Here is a 25,476-nt window from a genome sequence, read left to right on the forward strand (position 1 = left end):
GGGTCTATGGCATGATACCCAACTTTCAACCTTGCTCGAATCATATCTTTTGACGTTCAGGTTGTATACACAATAATACAAGGCTATTCCTACACGGCTCTTATGCCCCAATCACCCTTGTCCCCGTCGCGGGTCCTCCCTTGACGAGACCTTGCATCACGACCCGGCTCACCAAGTCGCTCTGGTGCTGCTCAATCATCTCCTTGAGCACACTCCTCTCCAGCACCACCTTGCCCGTCTCTAGGAGATCCTTGACGTCCACGTCCTCGAGGTCCAGTGCTCGACCCTCCCAAGGGACTTGCTCCATGGCCTCGAAGAGAGCCTCGCGGCGGTTGCCCGTCACAAAGAGGGTGCGGCCGCTAGCCCGGCCAAGACCCAGGTTACCCAGCATGCCTGTCATGTACTTCTTGAGATATGTCTCCTTCATGCCGTCCTTGAGGTACTTTCCAGCAAGCAGCTCAAAGTCGGTCGGCAGAGCAAGATCCATACCATCCTCACACACAATCAAATCTCCCTTGCGGTAACGATAACTCAACGCAGTGCGCCAAGCCTTGTCGTAAACCTTTCGGTTAAGACCGGTTCCAAAGTCGCGAGGTTTAGGTCCAAACACCTTTCCACCACCTCGGAGGAGGGGACTCTGCTTGGTTCCCAGACGGGCGCGGCCGGTTCCCTTCTGAGGTCGCATCTTGCGGTGCGATCCGTTAATCTCCCAGCGGTTCTTGGTCGAGGCTGTGCCCTGGCGGGTGTTGTCGCCCTCGAAGACGACGGCGAGGTGGAGGATGTCGCGGCGCAGGGGGAGGTAGAGGTGGTTGATAGACCATTGCTCGAGGGCTGTTGGCTCGAGGGAGGGGAAGCTGTGGATTGTGAGGGGGACGGTCGAGACTGGGTGTGTCAGTGGAGGTTGGTTGGACAGTAAGTGGGAGACTGACCGGGCTTCCATGACTCTAGAATGCCCTGAGGGGTATCGGCAGATTTAGAGACAGCAGGGGCATCGGTAGAAGATACCTCTGTAGCCATTGACCTTGTAAACGTCTTGCTAAGAGCAGCCGGCTATAGAACGTTAGATGCGAATACCATGAAAGACTCTTCCACTCACCCTAGCAGACACCCGCAGAGCGCCCATAGCCTCGGCCAGACAACCAATTCCCTTGCCCGTCATGGTTTTCAATTCCACGTATGTTCCCTTTGTCGTGGATTGGCGTCGGCGTTTCACAGACCAAAGAGTGATGCCGTTGTTGGTTCCGTTTCCTCAAAAACCGTGATGCTCGAAAAGTGGTTCGGCATCTTCCGCCTCCGGTCCCCGACTTTTTTGTGGGGCTGAGCCATTGCAAACCATGCCCAAGCTTTTTCTCGATATTCGAGATACTCAACCGAGAATCGACGACCTCGAATTACCCCTCCACAACGCTTCAATATGTCGCGTTGCCAGGCCGTCGTGAGGCCGCTCGCCCGGCAGCTGCGGCCGCAATGCGTCGTCCGACCCTTCACCACCGCCATCCCTCGGCCCGCCGAAGTCGAGACGACGACTCCCACACCCGCAGAGACGAACCCGCTCGATCTGGATCCCAATACCGTTCTTCCCGAGTTCGAGGCGCAGGTCATCAAGGCTGGAAAGATGCCAATTGGATCCCGTCGTCGTCGTGTCGCTATCCGAACCACCGGCGACCTCCCCTTTGAACACCTGCCCTACCAGGCTTTCCAGGAAGCACGCAAGATTCTGGCCGCGGATCGGGAGGAGAAGCTGGCCAAGATTACAAAAGAGGTGGAAAAGATTGCTTTCCTCGAGAAAAAGGACCCGGACAAGGTTCAGGGCGGACAGAAGATGAAGGATGTCAAGCTGGCTAGTCTGCGGAGACATGTGGACAAACTCAAGATTCTCGCCGATGCCAATGATCCCATCGTCAAGAAGCGATTCGAGGACGGTCTGGGTATGTAATTGAGCCATTGAGAGGTTATTACACTCACTAACAACTCCAGGCGACATGAACAAACCCATCTACCGCCACTATGCCGAAAAGAAGTGGCGCTCCTACGACCACCGCCTCATCACCCAGCGAATCAAGCAGTTCAACATCGTCCCCGACGTCCTCCCCAAGCTCGAGCCAACCGCCGACGTCCAGCTCTACTTCCGCAAGCTCAAGATTCCCCCGGGACAGATCGTCGACAGCCTTGTCAGCGAAAACGCCCCCAGGCTGCGCGTGCAGGTCTTTGACAAGGGAGAGCGTCTTGTCACCGTTGTCGTCGTGGACTCGGATGTTCCCGACCCGGAGAAGGATACCTTTTCCAAGCGCTGCCACTACCTGGCTGCCAACATTCCTCTCAGTCCCGCAGACACTTCTCTGCCCCTGAGCAGGATAAAGGCCGAGGACCAGCTTGCCGTGCCCTGGCTGCCTGCCTTTTCCCAGAAGGGAGCCCCCTACCACCGTCTGGGCATCTACCTCCTCGAGCAAAAGCCCGGCGAGCGTGTCGACGTAGCCAAGCTCAAGCAGCTCTACTCCAAGCGCGAAGGCTTCTCCCTCAAGTCCCTCCGCGACAAGTTCAGCCTCACCCCCTTCGGCTTCAACCTCTTCCGATCCGTATGGGACGAAAACACTGCCTCGGTCATGAAGCGTCACAACATCGAGGGCGGCGACGTCGAGTTCCGACCCACGCGCGTGCACAGCATGAAGCCACCCGTCAAGCCTCGCGGATGGGAGGCCAAGCGCCAAGGACCAAAGTACCGCCACCTTTGGAAGTACACCAAGAACATCAGGGGTATTTCCAACTCGAGGGGTTGGATCAAGAGGAGGTAGAGCTAGGGGTTTGTATGTATCATATCACTGTACATTTAGATGGAGTCAATGTAGGACTACAAGACAAAGAAATATGCAACTCATGTGCTACGATGAATGGGCTCGTGCCAGGAAGAATGGTATTATCTGTGAATTCACAGTGATGTATCTAGTTGGTGATTGTTGCTCAACAAAGGGATAGTTACCAATATCAAAGACCAAAAACATATCATATTTAGAGTTTAAACCTCAAGCATGCCAACCAGTAATCATCTCTGAATCTCATTCTCCCCCCAATCAAACAAGTCTCAACCGCTGATTTTGCCGTTTCATATCACGGAAGCTTTCCCTTTTAATAGAACTCCTCCGTGGCAAACCGCATAGCCACAACCTCACCTGTCAAAACAAAACCCGGTCAGAAAATCCCGAAAAGGGTCGATCAATATCCTATTTCATCTTGAAAACTCGGGATCCATTGAAGCCCAACGAGGGGTCCCAAGTTTGTGGCGAAAACCCCTATTTCGCCACCCAACATGGGTAAACTCAAATCTTTGATAAATCCTATATCCCCGGGGTCTAGACTCTGAACTTCATCCTCACGTGGACATCATTCTCTGCCCCTAGAACCGGCAGTTCTGTTCGGCTTCAGTTATCTGGTGGCAAGTTGTGCTTGTCTCCGTGTTCAGTGCTGATGTCCATCACAGGTTACAGTAGTCTCGGTGATAACAAACCGGAGAATATCCTCCAACCGTCTGGATCATGACAATGCATGGCAAGGTTAGACCTATTCCAAAGTTGGAGCTTTTTCCTTTGTTGAATATTCGAGACTGTTTGTACACTCGCCACATACTACACATCTGCCCTATGCCTTGGAGTATTGATTCAAAGACGAGACTCTTCCCCAGTCTCCTTGCCTCTCTTCAGTGTAGCCCTGATTCCCCCTTCAACTCAGTCATGTCAAGAAATAAGCTCCATATGAGGCCCGTTGGCCACCTGTCGTGGCAGATAGCACCCCCACGCAAATCATGTCAAATCAAACTCAAAAATTCGTGAAAGCATCAAGTCATAATCCATCACAAACACACCTTACCCCCTTTCCCAATCTTCATGCTCATCCTTTCATACTCGTGCTTGACAATCATCTTCCAGCGAAGTCGCCAAGGGTATAAAACGCCATGCAGCAGAAATTCCCTAGGCAGAATTTCATTCAGAAATCTGTCCGCTGCCCAACTCCGTTTTGACAGGGTATTCCGTCTTGTCCCCCTCTTGTCCAGTATCCTCTATAGTATCGTCGTTCGTGGCCCGTTTAGAAGGACATGTGCTCATCTTCTGCTTCTGCTCCCATTGATTTGCCCTGGCATCAGGCGCTGCTTGGGAAAATCAAAGAAACATAGATGCTCAACTCGTGATCGACATGTTGATCGTATCTGGTGGGGCAGAGTCAAGTAACCAAGATAGTTGTCTTGTTCCACCTCAACCCCTGGCTGCTTGATTGTCGAGCTTGAAGCAAGTGCGCAGCATTTTTCATATTACATCGTCGACTCGTGTTGTCCATGGCTCTTAATCCAACATATCGTCGGGCATGTGGTCGTAGTTGATCTCCGACTCTGTCGATTTCGGTATAGTCGTCATGACTGGAACACAGTTAGCATTGTCCTCCAAGTCTGGAAAGGTCATGACTCGCCACTAGAACTCCGACGACTGTGATGGTGGCAGTAGTTAATACCACTACAGTGCGCCTGGCCCGTGTGGTACTCGGCTGCCGTCCGTTGAACAAACTTTCTTGCCTCATTCTCTATCCACTGGTTGATGTTGGAGTCGTTGCAACCAGCATGCTGCATCAGTTGGTTCTTCATCTTGCTCACTTCTCCAAGAAGATCGTTGTATTCTGTCTGGAGGGTCGAGTGTTGATGCTCCAGTTCAGATCTCGTCTCCTCCAAGTTGTTCACCCACTCCTTTTTCTTCTGTCGGCACTTGGACGCTGCTATCCTGTTGCGCTTCAAAAACTTGCTCCTTTTCGACGACTGGTGGTCGTCCATATCTTCCTCCTCTTCCTCTTCTTCGACAACTGGTTCTTTTGCAGCTGGTCGACGTGGCGGAGATGCGGCTGATGCTCGTCGACGGTGCGAGTTGGTGCTCCTCGTGCTCTTTCGAGTCTTGGTATTCGTCTCGCTCGCTATCGAGTTGATAGATGGTATAGAAGACTTGCTCGAGGTACGTGATGTCTCGAAAACTGGTTCGCTTGATATGGTTCCAGGCGATGACTGCGCCTCGGTCGGGGGTCTCGGGCTACCCGTGGAGGTCGTCGGTACCACCGTCGACAGCTCAGGGGGGAAGAAGCCAACTGGGTTATTCAGAGCTGGATTCCACATGGCAGGATTCATCATGAATTGAGTACCCATGGGCCTGGAGGGTGGGATCGGGTCCTCGGTCGTGCACGCGTTGAGCATGGGGTCGATGTTCGCGTCGCCCGTGGCAGCCAACATGTAGTTGTTGCCGAACTGGGTGGACTCGTCTGCAAAGCTGTTGCTGCTGTTCATGTTGACTGTCCTGGGACTCGTCTGAAAGGCCCGTTCAACGTACTGTTCCTGGTGTGGTAGCCTAGACCCCAAGGGCCGAGGTTTGACTTTCTACGTTCAGAGGGCGCGAGACTATCGCGGCAGATCTCTTAAACGATGTCAAGCTGATGTTGTCTCAGGCACAGATACAGTTCTCGATCGAGCTTCGCGGTGCCGGTTTGGGTCGAGGACACAAGAGACGGATAGGGAGGGGCGTGTGGCGGGTTTCGATACTGGCTGAGCGACCAGCTTAGAAGGGTAGAATCCAGGAACGGGTGGCAAAGTTGTCAACCTAAGAGGGGCGATATTGTCGATTTATTCCCCGAGATATTGGCCGAGTTTGGGCCTAGAACCCGTTGCTGAAAGGCCAAGAGAAAAGAATGAAGAGGAAGGGTTGTGTCGCAACTTGAGAGGGTGGAGGAAGGCCACAGAAGCCAACCAGGCTGAACCAGGGCCAGCGCCAGCGGAGAAACCGATCCGGCTCAAGGAGACACCTCCGATGACCGACGAAATAGTCGATTCCAGGCACAGGCGCCTTGAATAGAACGGTCAAGTGTTCAGTCAGTTGGAGGCGAATTTGCCTCGTTTCGTACTTGTTGCTTCTGTTCGATTATTCGTCCGGAGAGGCCGTAGACGTCCGCCACACAGCCAATCGCCAACAACTGAAGATTTATTGGAAAGATAGACTTAAAGATATGATTAACTGAAGCCACACGGCTAAGCCACGAACTCGGAAAGAGGATCTGTTCTCGATCGATGTTGCTGGGTAGAGGCGAGTATAATTGATCCACAAGCTGGGACTGATGTAACAAGTCGACGGTTATATGATGTTCACGCGGAATGCGACCATTAGTAACGGGTGCTTGCGTCACTGGTCTCTAGTCTTGGAGATCAGTGGGCGGACTGTAAGGATGTATCGGTTGACTCTTTACAGTAACAACCCGGGGTCGAAGGAGTAAAGGTGAGGGGGTGGCGGTCCAAGGCACAGTAGAGCAGGATGTACAGTCGAGTCAACCAGTGAGGTCTGCAAACGGGATATTTCCAGGGACTATCATTCGCAATTGATGGGGAGAGCTTCTGGAAATGATCCAGGGTGTGGTGGATGTACTCTATAAACGACAGTGGGAGTTGAATGTGGAACGTTGCAAGTGACTTTGAAGGCCGGATGCCCCGCTTTGTTGACTTCTTTGTCGGCGAATGGCAAGCGGAGCGCAGCAATCACTGCACTGTACAGTACGGCGAGGAACAAGCCGCGATACGCCAAGTAGAGTTGGCTGAAGATGTCAGCTTCGAGAGTGGCGGTACGCTAAGGGAATGTCATCCCGTCTCTGTCTGCAGAGGAGAAGTGGAAACGAGGTGATGGTCTAGCTAGATGATGGCGAGCTTGGTGCTCATGACGGAAAGGTGTCGACGCTAAAGCTTGGCCGGCCGAAGAAAGACAACCGCAGCTGAATGTTTACTGTAGTGTAGCAATTCATCTCTGGCGGTATCTTCACCAAATGCACTGCGTCTGCATTTCTAGCCAGTAACTCAGAACGGACCTCCTCCGTGGAGGTGTTGGTTCCTGGAGGCCGACCAATGGTTAGCCGGAGCAAAAAGCCTTTGGACAGTGCGGGAGAGACTGGGCTCTCAGACTCGCCGCCCATACGCGGCTCAGAGTTGAGGGTGTGGTTACATCCTCGGGATACGGCCCTTCAGCTGTGGCGTTCAACATGTTCGGCCCCGTCTTAAACGGCGCTTCGGTTCAAGATGTCCTCCTGTCCGGCGTCCCGGATGGTTATCCTGATGAGGGGTACATATTCCCAGGCAGGGAGGTCCTGGGTAACTCGGACAGTGTGTTTTTGACTTGTGCTGAAATTCTTCCATCCAGGCACAAGCTCGAATCAAGTGAGGAGTCGAGGGCTCGGCATCAAGGCGATCAAGCGCATTCAGGGTCCTTTTGCGGCGCAGTTTCATGTGCGATTCCAACTCTTGGACACGGTCGCCAAGAATTCCATAGTATGCACAATGATGTGATTCTCCAGAAAAAAGTTGACAGCTGGGCGATAAATCTTTGCCATCTGAGAGGTGGGTTTCCGAAAAGAATTCTGCCTGCCGTCATACCCATGAGAAAATTCTCCTTGTGTTACCGCGGTGCGATAGTTTTCTCGCCGACTGAGAAATATGAGCGGTCGATCTTCAATTGGCAGGTTTCCAACAGACGCAACGAGTAACGATCGCCCGGGGCAGCCTTTCATGCAGACTGACCACTGAACTGCAAGAGGGTCATCAGATGCTTCTCAGACAGATGCAAAAAAAAAACCGTTTTCAGGGTCCATCCAACTTCCTCCTAGGGTGGTGGCACCCTTGAGTGAGCCGGGTTTGCTGTCCCTGACCGTTTCTCATCTGTGGCTAATGGAACCAGGGGGGCAATCAGAGCCACCTGTTCGCGGGCAATTTCGTACACACACGCCTCTTGTTGCATCGTTATAGATGCTCCAGCTTTTCAGCAAGAAAATTTCCAATTGTTTGTCGTGGAAAATGGTTGATCGCGCTCAATCAGGCCCCGGAGGTTTTGATCCGGAGTGTTTGCTCCGGGGACTCTCTGCACCTGGTGCGGGTCCAGTTGAAGCGACGCCAGGAAGGTAATGCTGGAAAGACACAATGGAAAAGTCTGCAAAGAAAACAGGGAACACAGGAAAAACAGGTTTATCCAGCGGCTGACATGGCTTGGCTAGCGGGATTATCGGGGAATTAGCTCGAGCCGGCCTTCGGGGGAGACGGTCGGCGCTCCGGTGAGATGCTCATGCCGCAACAGGCAAGTACCAGGTCATCCATGGCAGGCTCATATTTGCGAGATTCGTACAGATCAGATCTGGAGGTTGAAGTGATGCTTGATGCTTGAAGATCATGTGTTGAATGGAGCTGTCTGTGTTGGAGCATCAGGATGCTCCAGGAGGTACAGCAGCAGCACGTGCACAGTCACCTGATAGCACTCTCTCATGCTTTCACGCCACGTGACCTCGCGATATCCTCAAACGCGCTCTGCCCCGCCCGCGGTTATCGCCAGCAGCCTCATCACTTTCCTTGACGCCCGCGCACTTCATCGCCCGCCTCTCTCGTCTTCTTCTCGGCCAAACGTGTAGAGCCACTCCCTCGGGCTCTTCTCGCGCTCTTGTTACTTTTCTCTTCATATCCGTTCTTCGCAGGCGAAAACCAAACGCAAACATGGCTGAACAAATGTCCACCCCGCGCATCACCGCACCATACCTCGACAACTTTGTCGGTCGAGTTATCATGCTCGTTGGCAAAGTCACGCAGCTCCGGGGTGACCAGGCGACTCTGGACTCGGACGGCACGGTCACTGTGTTGCTGAACAGGGTACGTTGAGCAATCCGTTATCAGCCTCCCGGCAGCAATGTAACCTCGACATGGAAAGCTTACAAACACTCCAGGATGCGCATCTCGCCAATGGAAACTCTGTTCAGGTCATTGGAAAGGTCAACCCGGACCTGACGATCAAAGTTTTGACGTCCCGGGATCTGGGGAATAGTGTGGGTAAGTACCATCATCTGTCGTCACCATGACCGTTGCGCGCTTCTCAGCTGCGCTTAACGCATGTGTACCTTGACACCTTCCTTCATGCCTCAGTGTGACATTCTATATGAAAGCTCTTGTAACTAACTGGCATACTGTAGACTTTGGCCTTTACTCCTCAGTCGTCGAGGCTACACATCGACATTCTTCCATATTTGTTGGGAATTGACTTGGGCAACCAGATCATGGCCCTGCCCAGTCACAGGCTTACACCCCCCGTGTAGCCATGGTCTGGACCTCCCCTGAAGAGTCTAGGACTCTCTCCTCCCCCTCCCACCAACAAGAAGCTTCTTACGATGAACAAAACGCAAATTCAAACACCATCTCCCCTGGCTCCCCCTCAACCTCTACTATCAGATCTTCTAGACCTGCCCGTGAGGCGTATGCCGCTGCCCAGAGATTGCAGCGGACGACGAATGGATACAGCAGACCATCCACATCAATGTCCTTTACAACTTCGAGCTCCGACAGGATTCTTGGCCGCAGCCTTGAATCTCGATCTCCTAGCCCCTCTCCATCATACATATCTCGAACACCAACTCCAACGCCGCCACAACCCCTCTTACAGTCCCTCCCCTCCCCTCCAGAAGATGACGGCTATCCATCGTATTCGACAGACAGATCGCAGACATCCGCCTTTACTACGCAGTCGAATCAGAGTCAACAAACCTCACAACAAAGTTACCAGCAAAACTCCCACCAAAGCTCTCAGTCTATACCCTCCGCTCAGCCCTACACCCCCGTGGCTCCTCTATCCCCTCAGTCAATGTCATCTCCAAGCCTCCTCCCCTCCCCGCCCATGACACAGCCACGAGACGACCCTTTCCGGACCTCTTACCCGGCGCCAGTCCCCGCAATTCCACTTCTCTCCCCGCGACGCCACCCCCGTCCGGCTGCCCACCGGTTCCCCGCCGGCCCCTCGACGACAACTCCGAATCTCGACGACCCAGACTCTGCGCTGCTCGACTCCGTTGTCGAAGGAATCGGGCGAATTCATGTGACAATGGGCAGAGACGATGCAGGGAGGTGGCGAATTAAGAGACCGCCTGACATGAGATCATAGCATGCTCCCCGTCTCAGTCCCATTTGCCACCTGGTATACTGGGGATCGGGAAGATTTTATCAGTAAACACGACACAGTATGCACTGTTCTCTCTTGTCTCTCGAATTTGACAGGACCCCGCGTCGAGGCAAAAACGATTCTAGGAGGGATCGACACTCGAAAACCAATCATTGCCGGTCATGCGCACTGAAGAATTAAGGGTCCAGTTTGGAATCAACAAATGGGTTATCAAAGTCGATTCTTTGGCATGGCATTTGGGACCGGTAAATGCAGAAAGGGGATCGAGATTTCAAATACCCACAAGGGGCCTGTCACAAAGACGTCTCCATGTATATACACAGTGAGGGTCGGCTTCTACATGTACGAGTGCCCGAACAGACGACAACCATTGCAGGCCCTGCATTATGATGAATGAAAAAGATTATCAATTTGCCCGATCGCGATACTTGGTCCCAAGTCTTGATATCCATACACCTCGCCACCTCCTAACCTTGAAGCTCTAGACTAATGTGAATAATCAAAATGTGCTTGCTATAGCCGTCGCCACCAGGGGCTCATGACCAACTCAATGGATCTAGACCCTTCCTGCGCCTTAAACTCCCTCCAATAAGATATCTCCCTCGATTGGCTGCCTCCCATCCTGTGTCAAACGTTGCCCTTGTTCCTCTTCGAAATGCAATAGTTCCTGTGCCGCCATCCAAATCTCAACGGCACTTTGGTTGATATCCTTTGCCGCTCTGTTAGAAACGTTCTGGGCCTGTCTAGCCTCAGACAACGGAGGACTGTCCGGAGCGCCATCCGTCTTTCCCGGACCATGCAAACACTTGCGAATTCGGGCCGTGACAACGCCAGCATCCTCTGTTCTCCTAGAACCGTCACTTTCGTACCTCGTAGTTCTTCTTCCCAATGTCTGTCCCTCTCTCGATTCATCCTCGTGATCCGTGTCGATCGCGTCGTCACTCAAGTCGTGTGGCTCTATTACAGTGGCCGCCTCCTGAATACCCCTAAGTCGAGCTGTGAATCGTTCAAACACCTTGATCCTTCGTTCTGCAGCTTCTGCCCTCTCCTTCCACATCTGTGCCTCCCTTTTCGCCTCTCTCAGTTGTTGACTTAGTGTTCCCACGTCAGCATCTTCTTGAACCTCGAGTTGTCTTCTTAGGTGAAGTGTCTCTTCTGTCTTTTGGTGCAACTGGCGTTGAAGGGTTCGGATCTGTGCAAGCAGAGTTGTTGCACTTCCGGGTCGTGAGATGAGGGTTGAACTATCATGAGTGCTCCTGGAGGTGGATTGGCCATCTTGGAGGTTAGATGACGATGATGAAGGCCGGACAAGGTTGAGATGGTGAGCAATAGGGGGTTGCTCAGGGTGTGGGATCATGGTCCCCAAACTTGGCGGGTTCTGCAGGGAAATCTCGGGTGCGTTGTCTCCCGGCACAGGCTTCCTGGGTGGAATTGTCTGACGGTTCGCCAACATTGCAGAATGTTCAGACTGTTGAAGTTGGAGTGCCCTGAGGGCTGCCTTTTCACCAATGGAGGCTCTCAACTCGTAGTCGCGAATGCTGGGGCTTTCAGACGGGTGTTGGGAGTTGTTTGGTGTCGAGATATTAGGCAGACTGTGCCGTCCCAATGTTGAACCTGAGCTTGAATGGCGCAGGGCCTTGGCAGGAGATTGTTGTGAAAAGCGAGGTATAAAGCTGTGTGCCATGCCTTCAGACTTTGTTCTCGGTGGCGATGAATCAGTAGAGCATGTGCCACCTTCAAACCTAGCAGCTATGGCTTTGACGTTCCGTGGTTTGTTGGCCGCTTCAGATGCACACCGTCGCAGGGACGTCAGAGGCTGTCTCTTGGGGATAAGAGAAACCCATGAAGGAGAGTCCGGCAGAGGTATTTCCTCTGGTGGTTTGCCAGAATAGTCTGCTTGGTGTTGAACATCTCGAATACCTTCATCCAACTCACCAGTGTCCTGGGCCTGGGTGGAGATGCTTGATTCGTGAATCTTGGGCAATCCTCCCCCCGGTGTTCCTGGAAAGGCACTCTAGGCCGCTCTAAGAACCTCGGGAGAAGACACCCCGTGACACGAAACATTCTCTTCGGTTAGACTGAGAGGTGTTTGCATCGGCGAGTAAAACTCCCTTGGCGTTGGTACAAGGGAAGCATGATCCGCAGGTGCTTTGCTGTCTCGTTGTGTAACCACATTTGAAGCAAAATAATTGTTCTCGCCGTTCTGAATGGGCTCTTCCATCTTGATGTCCGGAAGTCCTTGCCTCTCGGTGTGGTGGCCGCTAACAGGGTTTCTTTGATGCTCTGCTGCATCCAATGCCTCCAACTGCTTCATCTCCTCGGCATGAGCCTTAATCGCTGCCTCTAGGGCCTCTTGTTCTGAGATCTCTAGATGAATAGATTGAGAGTCGCGAAAGTCTGTCGCTGTTGATGATTCGGTAGTTGTGTCTGGCCACTCGACAGCAACTGGTTGATAGCCAGACTTCTTTCGATGTTTATCTTTTGCTGGGTTCTTCTTCCTTCGTATCGCGTTCTTTCGCTCGATGGGAACGTCCTTGGTTGCTTTGGGTGGCTTGGATTTGGAGGCATTCGTTGGATCTGGTCTTTGCTTCGATTGCAGGCGAGAAGGCAAGCTAGACCTTCTTGAGAAGCCCAGCAGTGTCGACTCCTCCAGCTTGCCACTCAGAACATCTGCTAGGGTCTCCCCAGTCTCTCTAGATCTAGTAGAGCCGGCTCTCTGCATAAGAGGTGGCATGGATTCTGGTCTCGGCGAGGTGTTGACTTGTCCAGGTCGACGGCAAGGCGTGCCATCTTTCCCCTTACCAGAGACAGGGCGCCTGGTCAGGCTCTGTGCATCTCGAGAATTGCCATCGTCTGGGCTGGTCTCTTCGACAGTTGGACTGAGTATACCCACACTGGGTCGCGTAACAAGTCTCGTCGATCTTGGACTGCTGTGGCTCCTCGACCGTTGTCTTGATACTCCGGGCGTCGGCGTTGCCAAACTTGGACTTCCCTCTCTAGGTATCTCTTCATGTCCGCTGCTCCAGGTCTGGTCCCAGCCTTGAGGTTTGGCGAGGACAAAGTTGGACTGAGATGATGGCAAAGACTCGTGTTGCCGACCAGGGTTTGGCAAGTCTTCTTGTCGATGAATGTCCAGAGACTTCATCTGCCGCACCACATCCCGCCAGTTGGAGATGAGCATCTCTGCAATGGTATTTGCAATGTGGATCTTGTCTACCGTAGGAGGGCGAAAGTCCTTGGTCTCGGACGTCCTCCCCCTGCGACGGTCTTTGTGAAGTTTCGGGGATCTCAGGGGAAGCACCAATAGTCCTGATTTCGGGGCGGCCAGTTTCATGGTGTAGTGTTCCAACATATCTCCCAATAACAATGGCCCAAAGACGATGCCAAGCGCATTGTATCCCATCAAGTCTGTAGTCGGGAGTGGGCGTCCTGATTCATCCTCCCTTGGCGTAGTCTCGGCGTGTCGTCCAACCAAGCTGAGTAACCCAAATACAGCACAGATGAGCTCTCTTCGAAACTGCGACTCAACTGTTGCGACGGCCAGGGCAATGAGTCGTGCCCGTACCCTGGACTGTTTCGTGCGAGTGAGCTCAGGATCTCCTTGGAGTTGGGAATTGACAGCAACAAAGGCATCAAAGAGAGACAGTGACCCAAGGATGCCGCCAGGTATGACCGAGAGAAGACGCTTAAAGGTTGAAGCGACATCGTTGACAGAGGCATGAACATGCGTTGGCAGGGTAGGGCATCGGACAGTGCCCGTGATGCCAGCATTGCCATGTTCTATGCAACAGTAATAGTCGTATAGGGTATTGACAACCCGAACGGATCCCGGAATGCGAAAGATTCCCCGCGTCGGAACATTTTGAGAGAGGTAATGCGCAGTAGCACGGATGCTAGTCGGTAGGATGAGAGCAGACGGGGCGTACTCGGACGGGAGATAGAGCGTACTCTTGCCGCAGATTCGCACCATTGTCTGGAGGTCAAGCCTTTTGGGGGACTCGTTGCGGTGTAGCAAACTGTGGGCAAAATCCGAGACGCTTCGCTTGTGACGGGGAAGTTGATGTACCGGTGCCTTCATCGACGTAGGCTGGCTAGAGACGGACCGTAGGATGCGCCTGAGCCATGATGGTTTGCGAGGACTTGTAGGCTGGTTTGTCTGAATTGTTGTCAGTCCTGAGGAGCAATCAGGGGATCAAGACTTACAGGATTCCGAAAGTCAAAGTCCTCAATGACCAAGATCCTTACTCCGTGCTATGGTCGTCAGGCATGTTGATAGCCCCATATAGAAAAGCTCCTCACCTTGGTCGCGAGGCGATTGTACTCTTGGACAAACGATGCGCGGTCTTCCCATTCGTCTGTATCACTCATGATACCATGATCGCCACTGCTCGTCGTCCAAGTCCTGCTGGTATGTAATGTCGGCCCTCGATCCGTCCGGGATATGGGACCTTGAAGAGACCGAACACTCCTTGACGGCATCAATAGCGTCCGGGGAGCATCTGGAGGAGAGTCACAGCCCCGAGAATCTGGGGAAGGCTGATCCATGGGTGGCCAAGATAAGGGATCCAACACAAGTAATATGCGGCTAAAGCTGAAGATTGGGCGTAGCTGTATTAAGATATCGCGTCTCGATGCGCGCAGAGAAACAGGGACAGGGACAGGTCAGTTGGTGTTGAGGGACGGACGAAAGAGGCAGGCTCATGTGTCACAGCGGCGATGCGGAGCTCGAAGTAATGGCAGCTTCATTGCGAATAGAATTGGGAAGGCGCCGACAATAGCGAAAGAACAATAGCAATAGCTTCAAATATGGGTGCAGCTGCTGCCAGTGGCTTGACAGTCTATTGCCAGCAGTTGCGAGCAGTAAAGAGTGTAAAAAAAGGGCAGACGACGTCAGCGATAAAAAACCAAGAAATACCGGCAGACGACGATGGGGGATTGGAGGGAGCACAAGGCGAGAGACGAGCCACAGACGATGAGCGGCAGGCGAGGTACAAGACACTGACGTGCACGAACTGAACGGTTGCGAGTTGATGATGATTTGGGCTTCTCTTGATGGCTTCTGGAAGCTGATAAATCAGGTCAGATCAGTCATGACGATGTTAGGTTCGAGATATAAAAAGAAGAGGCGTAGGTCGTCAAAATGCAGCCACCCGAAGACAGATCTATCGACGGCCCGTTAGGTACCGTCCGTCACTCGCTCACTCAGCTCCAGCTCAATCCCACCACCTGACCAGTCCTGTACCCCTCAGATGGCATCCTCCATCCATCATGAGGCCCCAACCAAGCCAAGGTTCCATTATTGCGACACACTTGAGCTCGCATGAACCAACCCTAACCTCTCGGCCTCTCATGGCACGTGCATCAGGCCGTATCGTGGTCGCCTGCAAGTCTATAGGTAAGGTAGATAAGTAGTAAGAAATCCATATCCACCATGCAGCACCATCCATCCATGGTATTCATTCCATCCACATGGTTCCCCTTGCGCCGTTATATGCTTCCCTATCCCGACTTCGTCGCACATCAAACAGGCGTCTCCCAGTCGTGGATAACATGCAGTCGTTGGCTTGATCGTCGTCTTCAGCATAGACATGTCATGCTCATGCAGGTCGTCAAATCAGAGCCAGTTGGTCGTGTCCTCCACCCCGTACAGCAACACATACTTGAGAATGTCCGACAGAGAGATGATACCCTTGAGCTTGTTGTCGTCGTCCACCACGATCAGACGGTGCACTCTGCTCTTGCGGATCGTGTCAAAGATCGAGTCTAGCCGGTCCTGCTCGTTGCACGTGTAGATGCCAGGGCTGTCGTCCGACCTCTTGCATAGCGCCTCGCCCACTGAGCCGTCCAGGTCGTCATAGTTGCTGCCCTTGACACAAGGGATAACATCAACCGCCTCGAATACGTTGAGCACCCGGTTTTCCGCATCAACAATGGGGACGCAGCTGATGTTGCGGTCAACCATAAGGTGGACAACTTGGAGCACAGAGCTGCTCATGCGGGCAGTGACAATGCTTCCTCCATAGGTGCCCAGACCGATATCGCGAACCGTCTTCTTCAGCAAGACCGTATTGTGCTCGTTGTTGACGGCAATGAACTTGAGGATACGGTACTGCGTAATGACCGAGACAACCATCTCCTTACCCGTCTCGCTGTCGACGTCTATGAGGGGAATACGCCGGGCGCGCGTCTTGAGCATGCGACGGCATGCTTCGAACAGTGGCTTCGAGGGATGGACCGATACGGTCTCGATAGGGATTGCGCCGATGGCCTTTTCAATGTCTACACTCATGTTAGCGACGCCGTACATATCTAGGCCCGCGATGTGAACGGGCGAGTTCGGACCGACCTCGCAGACTGCTCAAGCGGAACTGATCGAGCTTGCTAATCTCGTCGGGAAACTGGCAGTAGTATTGAATCAGATTGATAAAATCGGTGCTCGTAAGGATACCGGCGAAACGGGAGATCTTGGAGTCCCATAGGGGAGCTGATACGATAGCTGTTGTTGACCTGTTCAGCATGGACACGCACGTTGGGTATCGGGCGACGCACAGTTCTGGGTCAGGATGCCGATACTCTTCTTGATGCGTAGGTCCGTATCGAGGACGATGAGGCGGAACGAGAGAGGCAAGACATCGTAGCTAGTGCGGACCTTGAGGAAATCACGAATAGCATTCTATCAAAGCATCAGTCTCCTAACCTGTGAGGACGGAGAAGGCTCCGGCGACAGCCCCGCGGTGGGTGATGCCACCCGGCGAGCGCAACGGAACGGGCAGACGGAAAAAGACTTGGCTCAGGTCCACGACACGAGACAGCCTCCCTTATCTGGGCAAGGGCACGAGCGAGGAATACGGGCACATACCAGACCCTGCAACTGGTCTCTGTCCAGCGGACTCGGGGGCTTGGGCTCGGTGGGCGCCATTGCGCTCCGGTTGGAAGTCCTTGGTCGGAGGTAGGATGACGGAGCGACAAACTGAGGGACGAGGCCATGGCCAACGGCGGTGGTGGAGGTGGAGGTTTCTGTAGAGGGGCTAGTCCGCGTCCGCCCGGGAGCTGTTGGAGTCACAGCGATGGGGGGTTCTGTAGCTGTAGGTGCTGCTGCGCCTGCGCCTGCGCCTGTGCCTGTCGTGTCTGTCGCTGCAGCACCATCATTGGGGTTGGCGCCGGCGCGGGGCACCTCATCGTCACCCTCTCCGTCGCCGTCGGCTTCGGCCTCATCGGCCGCGGGTTCGATGATTTGAGGCTCGGGCGGAGGCTGCTGAGGCTGAGTCTCGATCTGATCCTTGATCCACGACTGCACATGGGCCTTGGCCGGGTCGTCTTCAACCGCGTCGATTTGGATCTGCACCCGGTCTCGCGTCTGGGCATCGTTCAATTTGTCGCCTCCCTCGAGGGAATCATGCCCGCGCGCGGGTTCGGTTTCTATATTTCCCTCCATTCCAAGCAGAGCCCCTGTTTCCTGGTGTTGCACAACGTCGCCGCAGTAAACCGTCGCCGTCGCGCACCTTTGTCTCTGTGGTGGTCAATTCGGAGGTGATGGCAAGGGGGAGATTGCTGTGTTCTGGTCAAGGGCCAAATACGTGCGCTAAGTTGCGACGCATCACCGCCTCAAGTGAGGTTGAGGAGGCAGAGGTTAGTATGGAGAGTGAGGTGATGTAGCCAAGTTTGTGCCACCACAGCTAGAGGATGAGATGGGAAGGGGGGCGTAAGTGCAAGTTACCTACAAGACTTCCATATTATTAAGAAGTTGGGTTAGAAAGTCTGTCCAACAAGAACTGGGAACATGGAGGGAATAAGTACGAGGGCAAAGCCCAACCCAAACGTAACGGCTGGCCTCTGACGTCTCCCTCTGGGCTCCAATGGATGGATGGATCTCTGCTGCCTCTGCCATACACCTCTTATTAGCAATCGCAATCGCCCCGGACTCGGGTCGGCCTCGCTCATGATTTCTGATAAGAGAACCACCTCGACAGACAATTCGCCCAACATGCTTTCTACGGCTAAGCAGACCCTGGCATCCACATGCTAACTGCGGATACTGTACGGACGAGGGCGTCATGGAGGGATCGACGATGAGCTCTTGCGTCTTGGCATGCCCTTGGTGCTTTAAACGTCCTTTTGCCGCTCATTTCTCCGTCCAGGGATTGGTCAACTTCGATTCCGGCTCGCACGACTTGGTCTGTTTAAAGGCGTCTGCAGACGGTTCTTCTCAACCGTCGGTACCATTATCGTCCGTCATGGCTCGAGTGAGTTTATTTTATCATTTATTACCATGACACCAAAATCCCTCAACGTCTGTTGCATTCGACTCGCTAGGGGAGTCGGTCTAGGAGCTCTACCAAGGAGGGATCGCCAAGTTTGACGCCTCATGTCTGACATTGCAGCCATTTTGAGGTCGTGTTTTGTTGGTTGCTCTCCGAATTCTTCCTCCTGGCGAATTGGACAACAGGCAAAAGTCTCAAATGTCATTCCAAAGGTGACATTGGGGCTGCCACGTTTTTAAACCAGTTGTGTTGGGTTGTTGATGGATGGCGGCTAGCTCTCAACATTGGTTTGACATTGTCTGGCATGAGCTGATACTCCGATACTCTAATCCATCTCATATTCTATGGGAATCCGAGATAGGCGAGTCAGTCATGACAATCGACCGAGTCCGGCACCACAACCCACCATCACGAGCTGTCAACGTGTTGGTGCAGGGTAGATCGGCAGCTCCTGCAGTTCAGTTGAATGCGGTGCAGACCGTCGCAGGGGATTCATCACAGCATCCAAAAGCAATATTGATGACCTCCATGACAAATCGAGTTGGGTAGGTTCATAATATGTAGTCAATGTGTTGGGTCATTCTTCCATGTATTCTGCATCCATGCTTAGCTATCCATTTGCAAGCAAGAGCACCATATTAGATTGGATGCCCTCCGTGCTTTGTTCGTGCTTTGTTTGTTTGGGTTGTGATACTTCCCCAGCACCATTAGCTGCACTATTCTTGAGGCAGCATTACCCGAGCCAACTCAACCTCAAACGCATCTGCCGCCAGTTGATGATCATGTTGGTTGGCCTCCAAGGCATCCCAGGATTCCCATACATAGATGTGATAGAGGTCTTGGCAAGTGTTGTAAGCTCTTTGAAGTATCAACAGCGACGATCCGTCAGGATACAGGTGTTCAACATGGACCGCTCGCTCTGCATGCGAATATCCTGAAAAATGAGGCGTTGGAATGACAGAGATTGGGTCAGAGGAGGGATTCCAGGATGGCCCCAGCTCTTTGGACGACCCACACAAGCACCGTCTGTCCGACAGGTACCTGCAACCGCATAGCAGCATGTGTGCTTCTTTAGGTACCCCCTCGACAGCAACCTGCGTCCCCTGCCCGGTGGTCCACTACGGCGGCCATCTCCAGGGCACTAGAGACGCAAAACAACAGCGCACGTCTACCGCCATAGCGTCCCTGCGGTGGACCCTCTATCTTGAATGACCCTCTAGTGAGGTCACTGCAACGACCTCGGAAATCCCTGTAGTTACTTGATGGGGCACGCGCCGGGACAGCTTGAGCTTGTACCCACCAAGTAACTCTCTTTGGGTTCTCGTACCTGCCTGACTGTGCACTGGACTTTCAGGGTACCTTCCTGGACCTTTACTTGCCTCACCTGCCCAAACAGCTTGCTTTCACTTGGGCCTGGAGCTCTCTAGCAGGCCCTGCCCGGCCAGTCGCCTGTCCATCCTGTCTGCATTGCCTGCCCACCTTGCTTCTTCCTGGCGCGCGTCTCTTGATTCTCCATTCTTTCCCTCGCCAACGCCAACCAACTGCAAGGCCCAGATCAACTCCCCTCGAATTCATCTCTCACTTCTGTGTCCGCCATCCAAATTTCCCTCCTCCATCCCCGACTCGGCCTCCCTTGACTCTTGTCGTCGCGCCGTTAATTGGCCTTGACCGTCCTTCGCGCCTTTGACTCCTCCTCTCCGACTTGGGGCCTCTGCCTCCGGATCCTTCTTCAACCCGCCAACCGAGCCCCCCGATCGTCGTATTCGAATCTTGTCCGGTCCGCGTTGCCGTGACGTTATTTCCGACAGTGGCATCTCGCTTCGTCAACAACTGCATCATCAGCGATTCTCTAAAGCTTCGACAGCTACCTGACGCCGTTGACCTCGCCGACATCGAGACCTACCGAGGGACGATACGAGAGGCTTTGTGCCCTTTGTAGAGGCCATGGGTATCTGCAGCTCGTCTTGCTGCGGAGGTATGCTCCATCACGTCCCATGACGATGCCTGTCTGACAGCTGCCTAGGACGGTCCCGCGATGGCCTGTACGAACCCGTCCTTGCCGACAGTGAGCGGGAGGCTGTGGCCGACCTGCTCCAGTACCTCGAAAACGTGAATACCCACCAGTCCTTCTCCTGATGTCATACTGACTAGATGCCAGCGCGGCGAGACCGACTTCTTCTCCGGCGAACCCCTTCGTGCCTTGAGCACCTTGGTCTTTTCTGAAAACATCGACCTTCAACGTAGTGCTAGCTTGACATTCGCCGAGATCACCGAACGAGGTATGTGGATGGTTGTCGAGACTGATGCTCAGCCACGACGTGCCACGTGCAGCATACTGATGCCATTCTAGATGTTCGTGAGGTCGACCGCGATACCCTCGAACCAATTCTCTTCCTCCTCCAGAGTCCCGATATCGAAGTCCAACGAGCAGCCAGCGCCGCCCTAGGGAACCTGGCCGTAGACAGTATGTTTCTAAGCTGACCGACCTTTCAGCAACTGACATGTGCTGTAGCCGAGAACAAGGTTCTTATTGTACAACGCGGTGGTTTGACCCCGTTGATTCGCCAGATGATGTCTCCCAATGTCGAGGTCCAGTGCAATGCTGTGGGATGTATCACGAATCTGGCTACCCACGAGGAGAACAAGGCCAAGATTGCCCGCTCCGGTGCTCTGGGTCCGTTGACGAGGTTGGCCAAGTCCCGGGATATGCGAGTTCAGCGGAACGCGACAGGCGCTCTCCTCAACATGACACATTCGGGTATGTTGTAATGCCTGAGTGAAGGGGTGTTGCTAACGAACATAGACGAGAACCGACAACAGTTGGTCAACGCTGGAGCTATCCCAGTGTTGGTTCAGCTTCTCTCCTCGCCCGACGTTGATGTCCAGTACTACTGTACCACAGCTCTCAGCAACATTGCTGTCGACGCAAGCAACCGACGGAAGCTGGCACAGACTGAGCCCAAGCTGGTTCAGTCATTGGTTAACCTCATGGATTCGACATCCCCCAAGGTCCAGTGCCAGGCTGCCCTTGCTCTTCGAAACCTTGCCTCGGACGAAAAATACCAGCTTGATATTGTCCGAGCCAACGGTCTTCACCCGCTTCTCCGTCTCCTACAGTCATCTTATCTGCCGCTCATTCTGTCCGCTGTCGCCTGTATACGAAATATCTCGATCCACCCTATGAACGAGTCTCCTATTATCGAAACCAACTTCCTTAAACCCCTCGTCGATCTTCTTGGATCAACCGATAACGAAGAGATTCAGTGCCACGCCATCTCAACTCTCCGAAACTTGGCTGCCAGCTCTGATCGCAACAAGGCTCTCGTTTTGGATGCTGGTGCTGTGCAAAAGTGCAAACAGCTGGTTCTGGATGTCCCGGTTACTGTTCAGTCTGAGATGACGGCTGCTATTGCAGTCCTTGCCCTTAGTGATGACCTCAAGTCTCATCTGCTGAACCTGGGAGTGTGCGCTGTTTTGATCCCGCTGACGCATTCGCCGAGCATCGAGGTTCAAGGCAACAGCGCTGCTGCGCTAGGCAACCTCTCCTCTAAAGGTTAGTGACAGACAAGATGCCATTTTGACGATGACTAACAATAGTAGTTGGTGATTACTCCATCTTTGTGCAGAACTGGACGGAGCCTCAGGGTGGAATTCACGGATATCTCTGCCGGTTCCTTCAGTCTGGCGACGCGACTTTCCAGCACATTGCTGTCTGGACTCTACTCCAGCTGTTCGAATCTGAGGACAAGACTTTGATTGGGCTCATCGGTAAGGCCGAGGATATTATCGAGCACATTCGAAACATTGCAAACCGTCAGATCGAGCCCAGCGACGAATTCGAGGATGAGGACGAGGGCGAAGTCGTCAACCTGGCTCAGCGCTGTCTGGAGCTCTTGGGACAGAGCATGTCCAAGGCTCATATCGAGGGCTGATGTGTAGTCGTGGAGGTAGATGTTTCTTTTCTCATGTCAAAAGCGAAAGCGTTTACGGGGGTTCAGCAAGGCACGGCGGGACGGAACGGTGTACGGCGTCTTGTACCTTCAAGAATGATGTTTGGTTCTCGGGGGTGGATCGTTTCTTTATAGGGTTGGCATGACCCATTTACCGGGCTTGTTTTATCATTCTGTTTCTTTAACACGTCCAACCGCAGTGTTTGACGGGCACGATGTAGGGAAGGGTGGGAGGGTGATGGGACAGATGCAGGAGGGCTAGGGCTTTTATTCTCTTTGTACTTTTGACGACGCGTATGTGGCGGATATGGCTCCGCAGGATGAGTGATTGGGGAGGAAGACGAAGTGGAAGCGAGAGACGGGAGAGCAGTTGTAATTAGACAGGGAGAGAAGTTTCTATACCCAGATAAGAAGACGACTTGCATTATTATACATGGATTCTAGATGATAAGGAGAAATTGAGAAGTAGTTTGAGGTTTAGTCTAATTCTGGAGGGGTTTCAAGCCCATTCATGATCCATTTTCGCTCGTTCCATGGTAGGACCTTGGCTATGGTGGTACCAGCGACGAGAGCTAAAGGCAAGGGGCCGAAATGCCTCGAGTCTCGAGAAGCAGGGAGGTTATCCCCTGTGATCCAGCAGTGGCCTTCAGGGACCTAGAAAGTTAGTAGTGAAGAGGCTTGAGGGGAGGTTGCAAGTACCTGGATCATCAACTCTTCACCTGGATCTCCCGGTGTCCCTACGGAGACGTAATCACCCGGCATGCCCGTTACTCGTTTAACACCCCATTGGTTGGTAAAGACGGGAATGCGGTAGACGACAAGATCTCCGACAGAGACTCCACGGCCATAGCGACGGGTATGGTCACATAGAATCCAATCGCCGTCAACGGTAAAGGTCGGAAGCATAGAAGGACCTTGAGCTGGACTGATGGTGTAGCCGTAGGTGATACCGAGGTGGACGAGACAGGCTGCCTTGACAAAGGATACCGTCGCACGCACCGGACGGCGCGCAAAGTGAAAGGCCATTGGGGGGGAGGATACCCCGACGGGGGCCCTTTATGTGATGAATTTGAGTATTAGCTATGAAGCCATTTACACGGGGTCGCGAGAGTATGCGACTCGACCGGTTGGTGTTGAGATTTACCATGTCTAAGAGCTCAGATTGAAGGGTCTCGTGAGCTTCTACGCAAATGATTGGCAGTGGTGTCTGCTGTGCCCCGCAGTGACGTTTCTGCCGAATCCAACCGCCCAGTGCATCTTCAATCCCAAGACAAGGGCGAGCATCAGTCAGTCTTGGTACACTCCGTGATCGGTCCCTTGAACAAGGCCATTGCCAGAGATACACACTCTTTTTCGACTGTGCAATCACACTCCTTGCACGTTCAAGTGCTGCCGTAATCATGAGCAGCTTCTCGTGCCTTCAGAGCTCCCGTAGAGCTCTCTACCGGGTCTTTGTCTCCCCGCATGAAGCCCTCACCCGCCAGCTCCTCCCAGCAGCTGGAGCGACACTCTCGCCAATTCGTCAGACCCGTCTCTTCTCAGCTTCTCCTGCTCAATTGAAAGCTGTGCGCGCCTCCGAGCCCACACTCGTCGACCCTGATGAGCGAGGCTTCGACCGTCGGTACATGACCCAGCAGGACTTTGTCAAGTCTGGCCGCGACCGTCTCCCGCAGGACTTTGAGATTACGGACCCCAAGATCATGGTCTTTGACAATGGAAACTTTGACGGTCCCCTGCTCACAAGGAACGTCATGAGCCGCATCGACCCCTCCGAGTCCCTCCGCATGATTCAGCCCTACGTCCCCGCCGACCGCAAGGAGAACAAGCCCGTGCAGTACGCCGTATGCAAGGTTGTCAACAAGAAGGAAGAGTACGAGCGTATGCGCGAGAAGAAGGAGAGAGCACGCGTGTCCAAGCAGACAACCCCAAAGAACAAGGAGCTCGAGCTCAGCTGGGGTATCGGAGAGCACGACCTGTCGACAAAGGTGCGGCAGCTGGAGCAGTTCCTCAGCAAGGGGATGAAGATCGAGGTCATTCTCGGGTACAAGAAGAAGTCGCAGAAGAGAGTCGACGAGGCGGCTGCAGCTGACGTGCTGGCCAAGATCAAGAAGGGGATTGAAGAGGTTGGCGCGAGGGAGTACAAGGCTCAGAGCGGAGATGTGGGAAAAACACTACGATTGTTTGTTGAAGGCAAGGCCAAATAGGTTCTTGAACTGTATGAATTGGGAGGTTTAAGAATTTGTGAGTGAAACTCGCAAGTTTGATTGTATCACTAGTATCTATATCTGGGTATCTCTGACCAGATGATAAGTCTATAAGCTTGAAAAATAGAAAGAAAAGACAGTTCATGAGGTCGTTCTAGGACCATATTTGAGGAACCCAATTTTGCACACCTAAACTCCAGAACCCATGTCCCAGCTGTCGTGATAGCATGTCGTTGTCCTCATAGGATCTCGTCGTCGTCGTCCACGGGGAGAGGTACTGCAGCCGGCGCAGCATCTGGTACCACAGGCGCCGTCAGAGTCTCCTCATCAGCACCACCCATATCCTCATCCAACTCAACACCCCCGTTGCGCTTCTCGACCTCATCCCCCTCAACCTCTCCCTCAGTAGCAGCAACCTTGTTAATCTCCTCCCAAGCCTTACTCCTAAGATGAATATTCCTCCCCCTTCCTTTACTCTTCTCAACCTTGCTCTTTGTGCGCTCAATCACAGCCTCAGCCATCTCGAGACCCTTTTCGTGGCGTCGACGAGCCTTGGCCGACATGGCCGTCTTTCGCTTGGACTTTTTCGAAACGCCGGCAGAGTGCTGGGCGGCGAGGACGGAGGGGCGGTGAGGAGCGCTGCGAGGAGGAGGTTTGACGTCTTTTAGAGACTTGTCGGCGTCGATGCTTGGGGACGTTGCGCGACGGGCGGCGCGGGAGTGAATAGAGGGTGCTGGCAACTGTTAGCACATGTTTTCTTCCGTTAGAGTTAGAGTGCGTAAAGTACCTCTCTTCTTGGCCATTTTGACTGTGGTTTGGAGTTTGAAAAGGTTGTGATGTTGAATCAGTAACTGTCGGGTTTGGTGGGGGTGGAGGATTGGAAATTTTGATACCCCACAAAGATAAGAAATGCTGACCGAGACTGACCGAGCTCACCGAGGGTGCATGCGACAACCGCTTGAACAAAGTAAGGATTTAAAGAGAATTTTGAACTAAATTTTGAATGAATATCATGGTGTATTATAACTCAATTTCAGCTACTGAATGTATTTCATGTCATCGGTATTGACCCTTG

General features: G+C 53.2%; 10 protein-coding genes across 10 annotated transcripts; 4 read left to right on the forward strand and 6 right to left on the reverse strand.

Annotated features, from left to right (window-relative positions):
- Nucleotides 1–100: 100 nt before the first annotated feature.
- Nucleotides 101–1,207, reverse strand: NECHADRAFT_70830 (mitochondrial 54S ribosomal protein YmL6; the record flags this gene model as incomplete). The annotated part of the gene is made up of 3 exons (XM_003047046.1): nt 1,097–1,207; nt 930–1,050; nt 101–882 (listed from the first exon to the last, which is right to left on the reverse strand). The coding sequence occupies exons 1-3, from the start codon at nt 1,157–1,159 to the stop codon at nt 101–103; spliced, it is 966 nt and encodes a 321-aa protein (XP_003047092.1). The 5' UTR covers nt 1,160–1,207.
- A 207-nt stretch (nt 1,208–1,414) lies between these two features.
- NECHADRAFT_101186 (uncharacterized protein) lies at nt 1,415–2,997 on the forward strand (the record flags this gene model as incomplete). Its single annotated transcript, XM_003046886.1, has 2 exons — nt 1,415–1,928; nt 1,978–2,997. The coding sequence occupies 2 exons, from the start codon at nt 1,415–1,417 to the stop codon at nt 2,790–2,792; spliced, it is 1,329 nt and encodes a 442-aa protein (XP_003046932.1). The 3' UTR covers nt 2,793–2,997.
- Nucleotides 2,998–4,331: 1,334 nt separating this feature from the next.
- NECHADRAFT_83404 (uncharacterized protein) lies at nt 4,332–5,311 on the reverse strand (the record flags this gene model as incomplete). Its single annotated transcript, XM_003047047.1, has 2 exons — nt 4,332–4,378; nt 4,498–5,311. 2 exons carry the CDS (start codon nt 5,309–5,311, stop codon nt 4,332–4,334), a joined length of 861 nt encoding a protein of 286 aa, XP_003047093.1.
- A 3,225-nt stretch (nt 5,312–8,536) lies between these two features.
- NECHADRAFT_45969 (uncharacterized protein) lies at nt 8,537–9,074 on the forward strand (the record flags this gene model as incomplete). The annotated part of the gene is made up of 3 exons (XM_003046887.1): nt 8,537–8,689; nt 8,764–8,866; nt 9,007–9,074. 3 exons carry the CDS (start codon nt 8,537–8,539, stop codon nt 9,072–9,074), a joined length of 324 nt encoding a protein of 107 aa, XP_003046933.1.
- A 1,486-nt stretch (nt 9,075–10,560) lies between these two features.
- NECHADRAFT_46451 (uncharacterized protein) lies at nt 10,561–14,531 on the reverse strand (the record flags this gene model as incomplete). The annotated part of the gene is made up of 4 exons (XM_003047048.1): nt 10,561–11,947; nt 12,044–14,142; nt 14,190–14,237; nt 14,286–14,531. The coding sequence occupies 4 exons, from the start codon at nt 14,529–14,531 to the stop codon at nt 10,561–10,563; spliced, it is 3,780 nt and encodes a 1,259-aa protein (XP_003047094.1).
- Nucleotides 14,532–15,618: 1,087 nt separating this feature from the next.
- NECHADRAFT_16667 (uncharacterized protein) lies at nt 15,619–17,082 on the reverse strand (the record flags this gene model as incomplete). Its single annotated transcript, XM_003047049.1, has 4 exons — nt 15,619–16,265; nt 16,333–16,482; nt 16,536–16,659; nt 16,846–17,082. Coding segments are annotated over 4 exons (1,158 nt in total), but the record flags the coding sequence as incomplete, so codon positions are not given.
- Nucleotides 17,083–20,191: 3,109 nt separating this feature from the next.
- NECHADRAFT_95282 (uncharacterized protein) lies at nt 20,192–22,179 on the forward strand (the record flags this gene model as incomplete). The annotated part of the gene is made up of 7 exons (XM_003046888.1): nt 20,192–20,208; nt 20,263–20,356; nt 20,406–20,526; nt 20,598–20,704; nt 20,741–21,005; nt 21,051–21,800; nt 21,845–22,179. The coding sequence occupies 7 exons, from the start codon at nt 20,192–20,194 to the stop codon at nt 22,177–22,179; spliced, it is 1,689 nt and encodes a 562-aa protein (XP_003046934.1).
- Nucleotides 22,180–22,674: 495 nt separating this feature from the next.
- On the reverse strand, nt 22,675–23,223 carry NECHADRAFT_46404 (uncharacterized protein; the record flags this gene model as incomplete). The annotated part of the gene is made up of 2 exons (XM_003047050.1): nt 22,675–22,851; nt 22,897–23,223. 2 exons carry the CDS (start codon nt 23,221–23,223, stop codon nt 22,675–22,677), a joined length of 504 nt encoding a protein of 167 aa, XP_003047096.1.
- A 290-nt stretch (nt 23,224–23,513) lies between these two features.
- On the forward strand, nt 23,514–24,549 carry NECHADRAFT_62572 (uncharacterized protein). The gene has a single exon (XM_003046889.1). It carries the CDS (start codon nt 23,598–23,600, stop codon nt 24,399–24,401), a length of 804 nt encoding a protein of 267 aa, XP_003046935.1. The 5' UTR covers nt 23,514–23,597; the 3' UTR covers nt 24,402–24,549.
- Nucleotides 24,550–24,640: 91 nt separating this feature from the next.
- Nucleotides 24,641–25,204, reverse strand: NECHADRAFT_83411 (uncharacterized protein; the record flags this gene model as incomplete). Its single annotated transcript, XM_003047051.1, has 2 exons — nt 24,641–25,134; nt 25,189–25,204. 2 exons carry the CDS (start codon nt 25,202–25,204, stop codon nt 24,641–24,643), a joined length of 510 nt encoding a protein of 169 aa, XP_003047097.1.
- Nucleotides 25,205–25,476: the final 272 nt, after the last annotated feature.

This window comes from Fusarium vanettenii, assembly GCF_000151355.1.
Source record: "Fusarium vanettenii 77-13-4 chromosome 8 genomic scaffold NECHAsca_17_chr8_1_0, whole genome shotgun sequence".
Taxonomy (NCBI): domain Eukaryota; kingdom Fungi; phylum Ascomycota; class Sordariomycetes; order Hypocreales; family Nectriaceae; genus Fusarium; species Fusarium vanettenii.

Bases quoted from the DNA above. Each gene is read 5' to 3' on its own strand.
- NECHADRAFT_62572 (XM_003046889.1), top strand. From the start codon at position 23,598: ATGAGCAGCTTCTCGTGCCTTCAGAGCTCCCGTAGAGCTCTCTACCGG.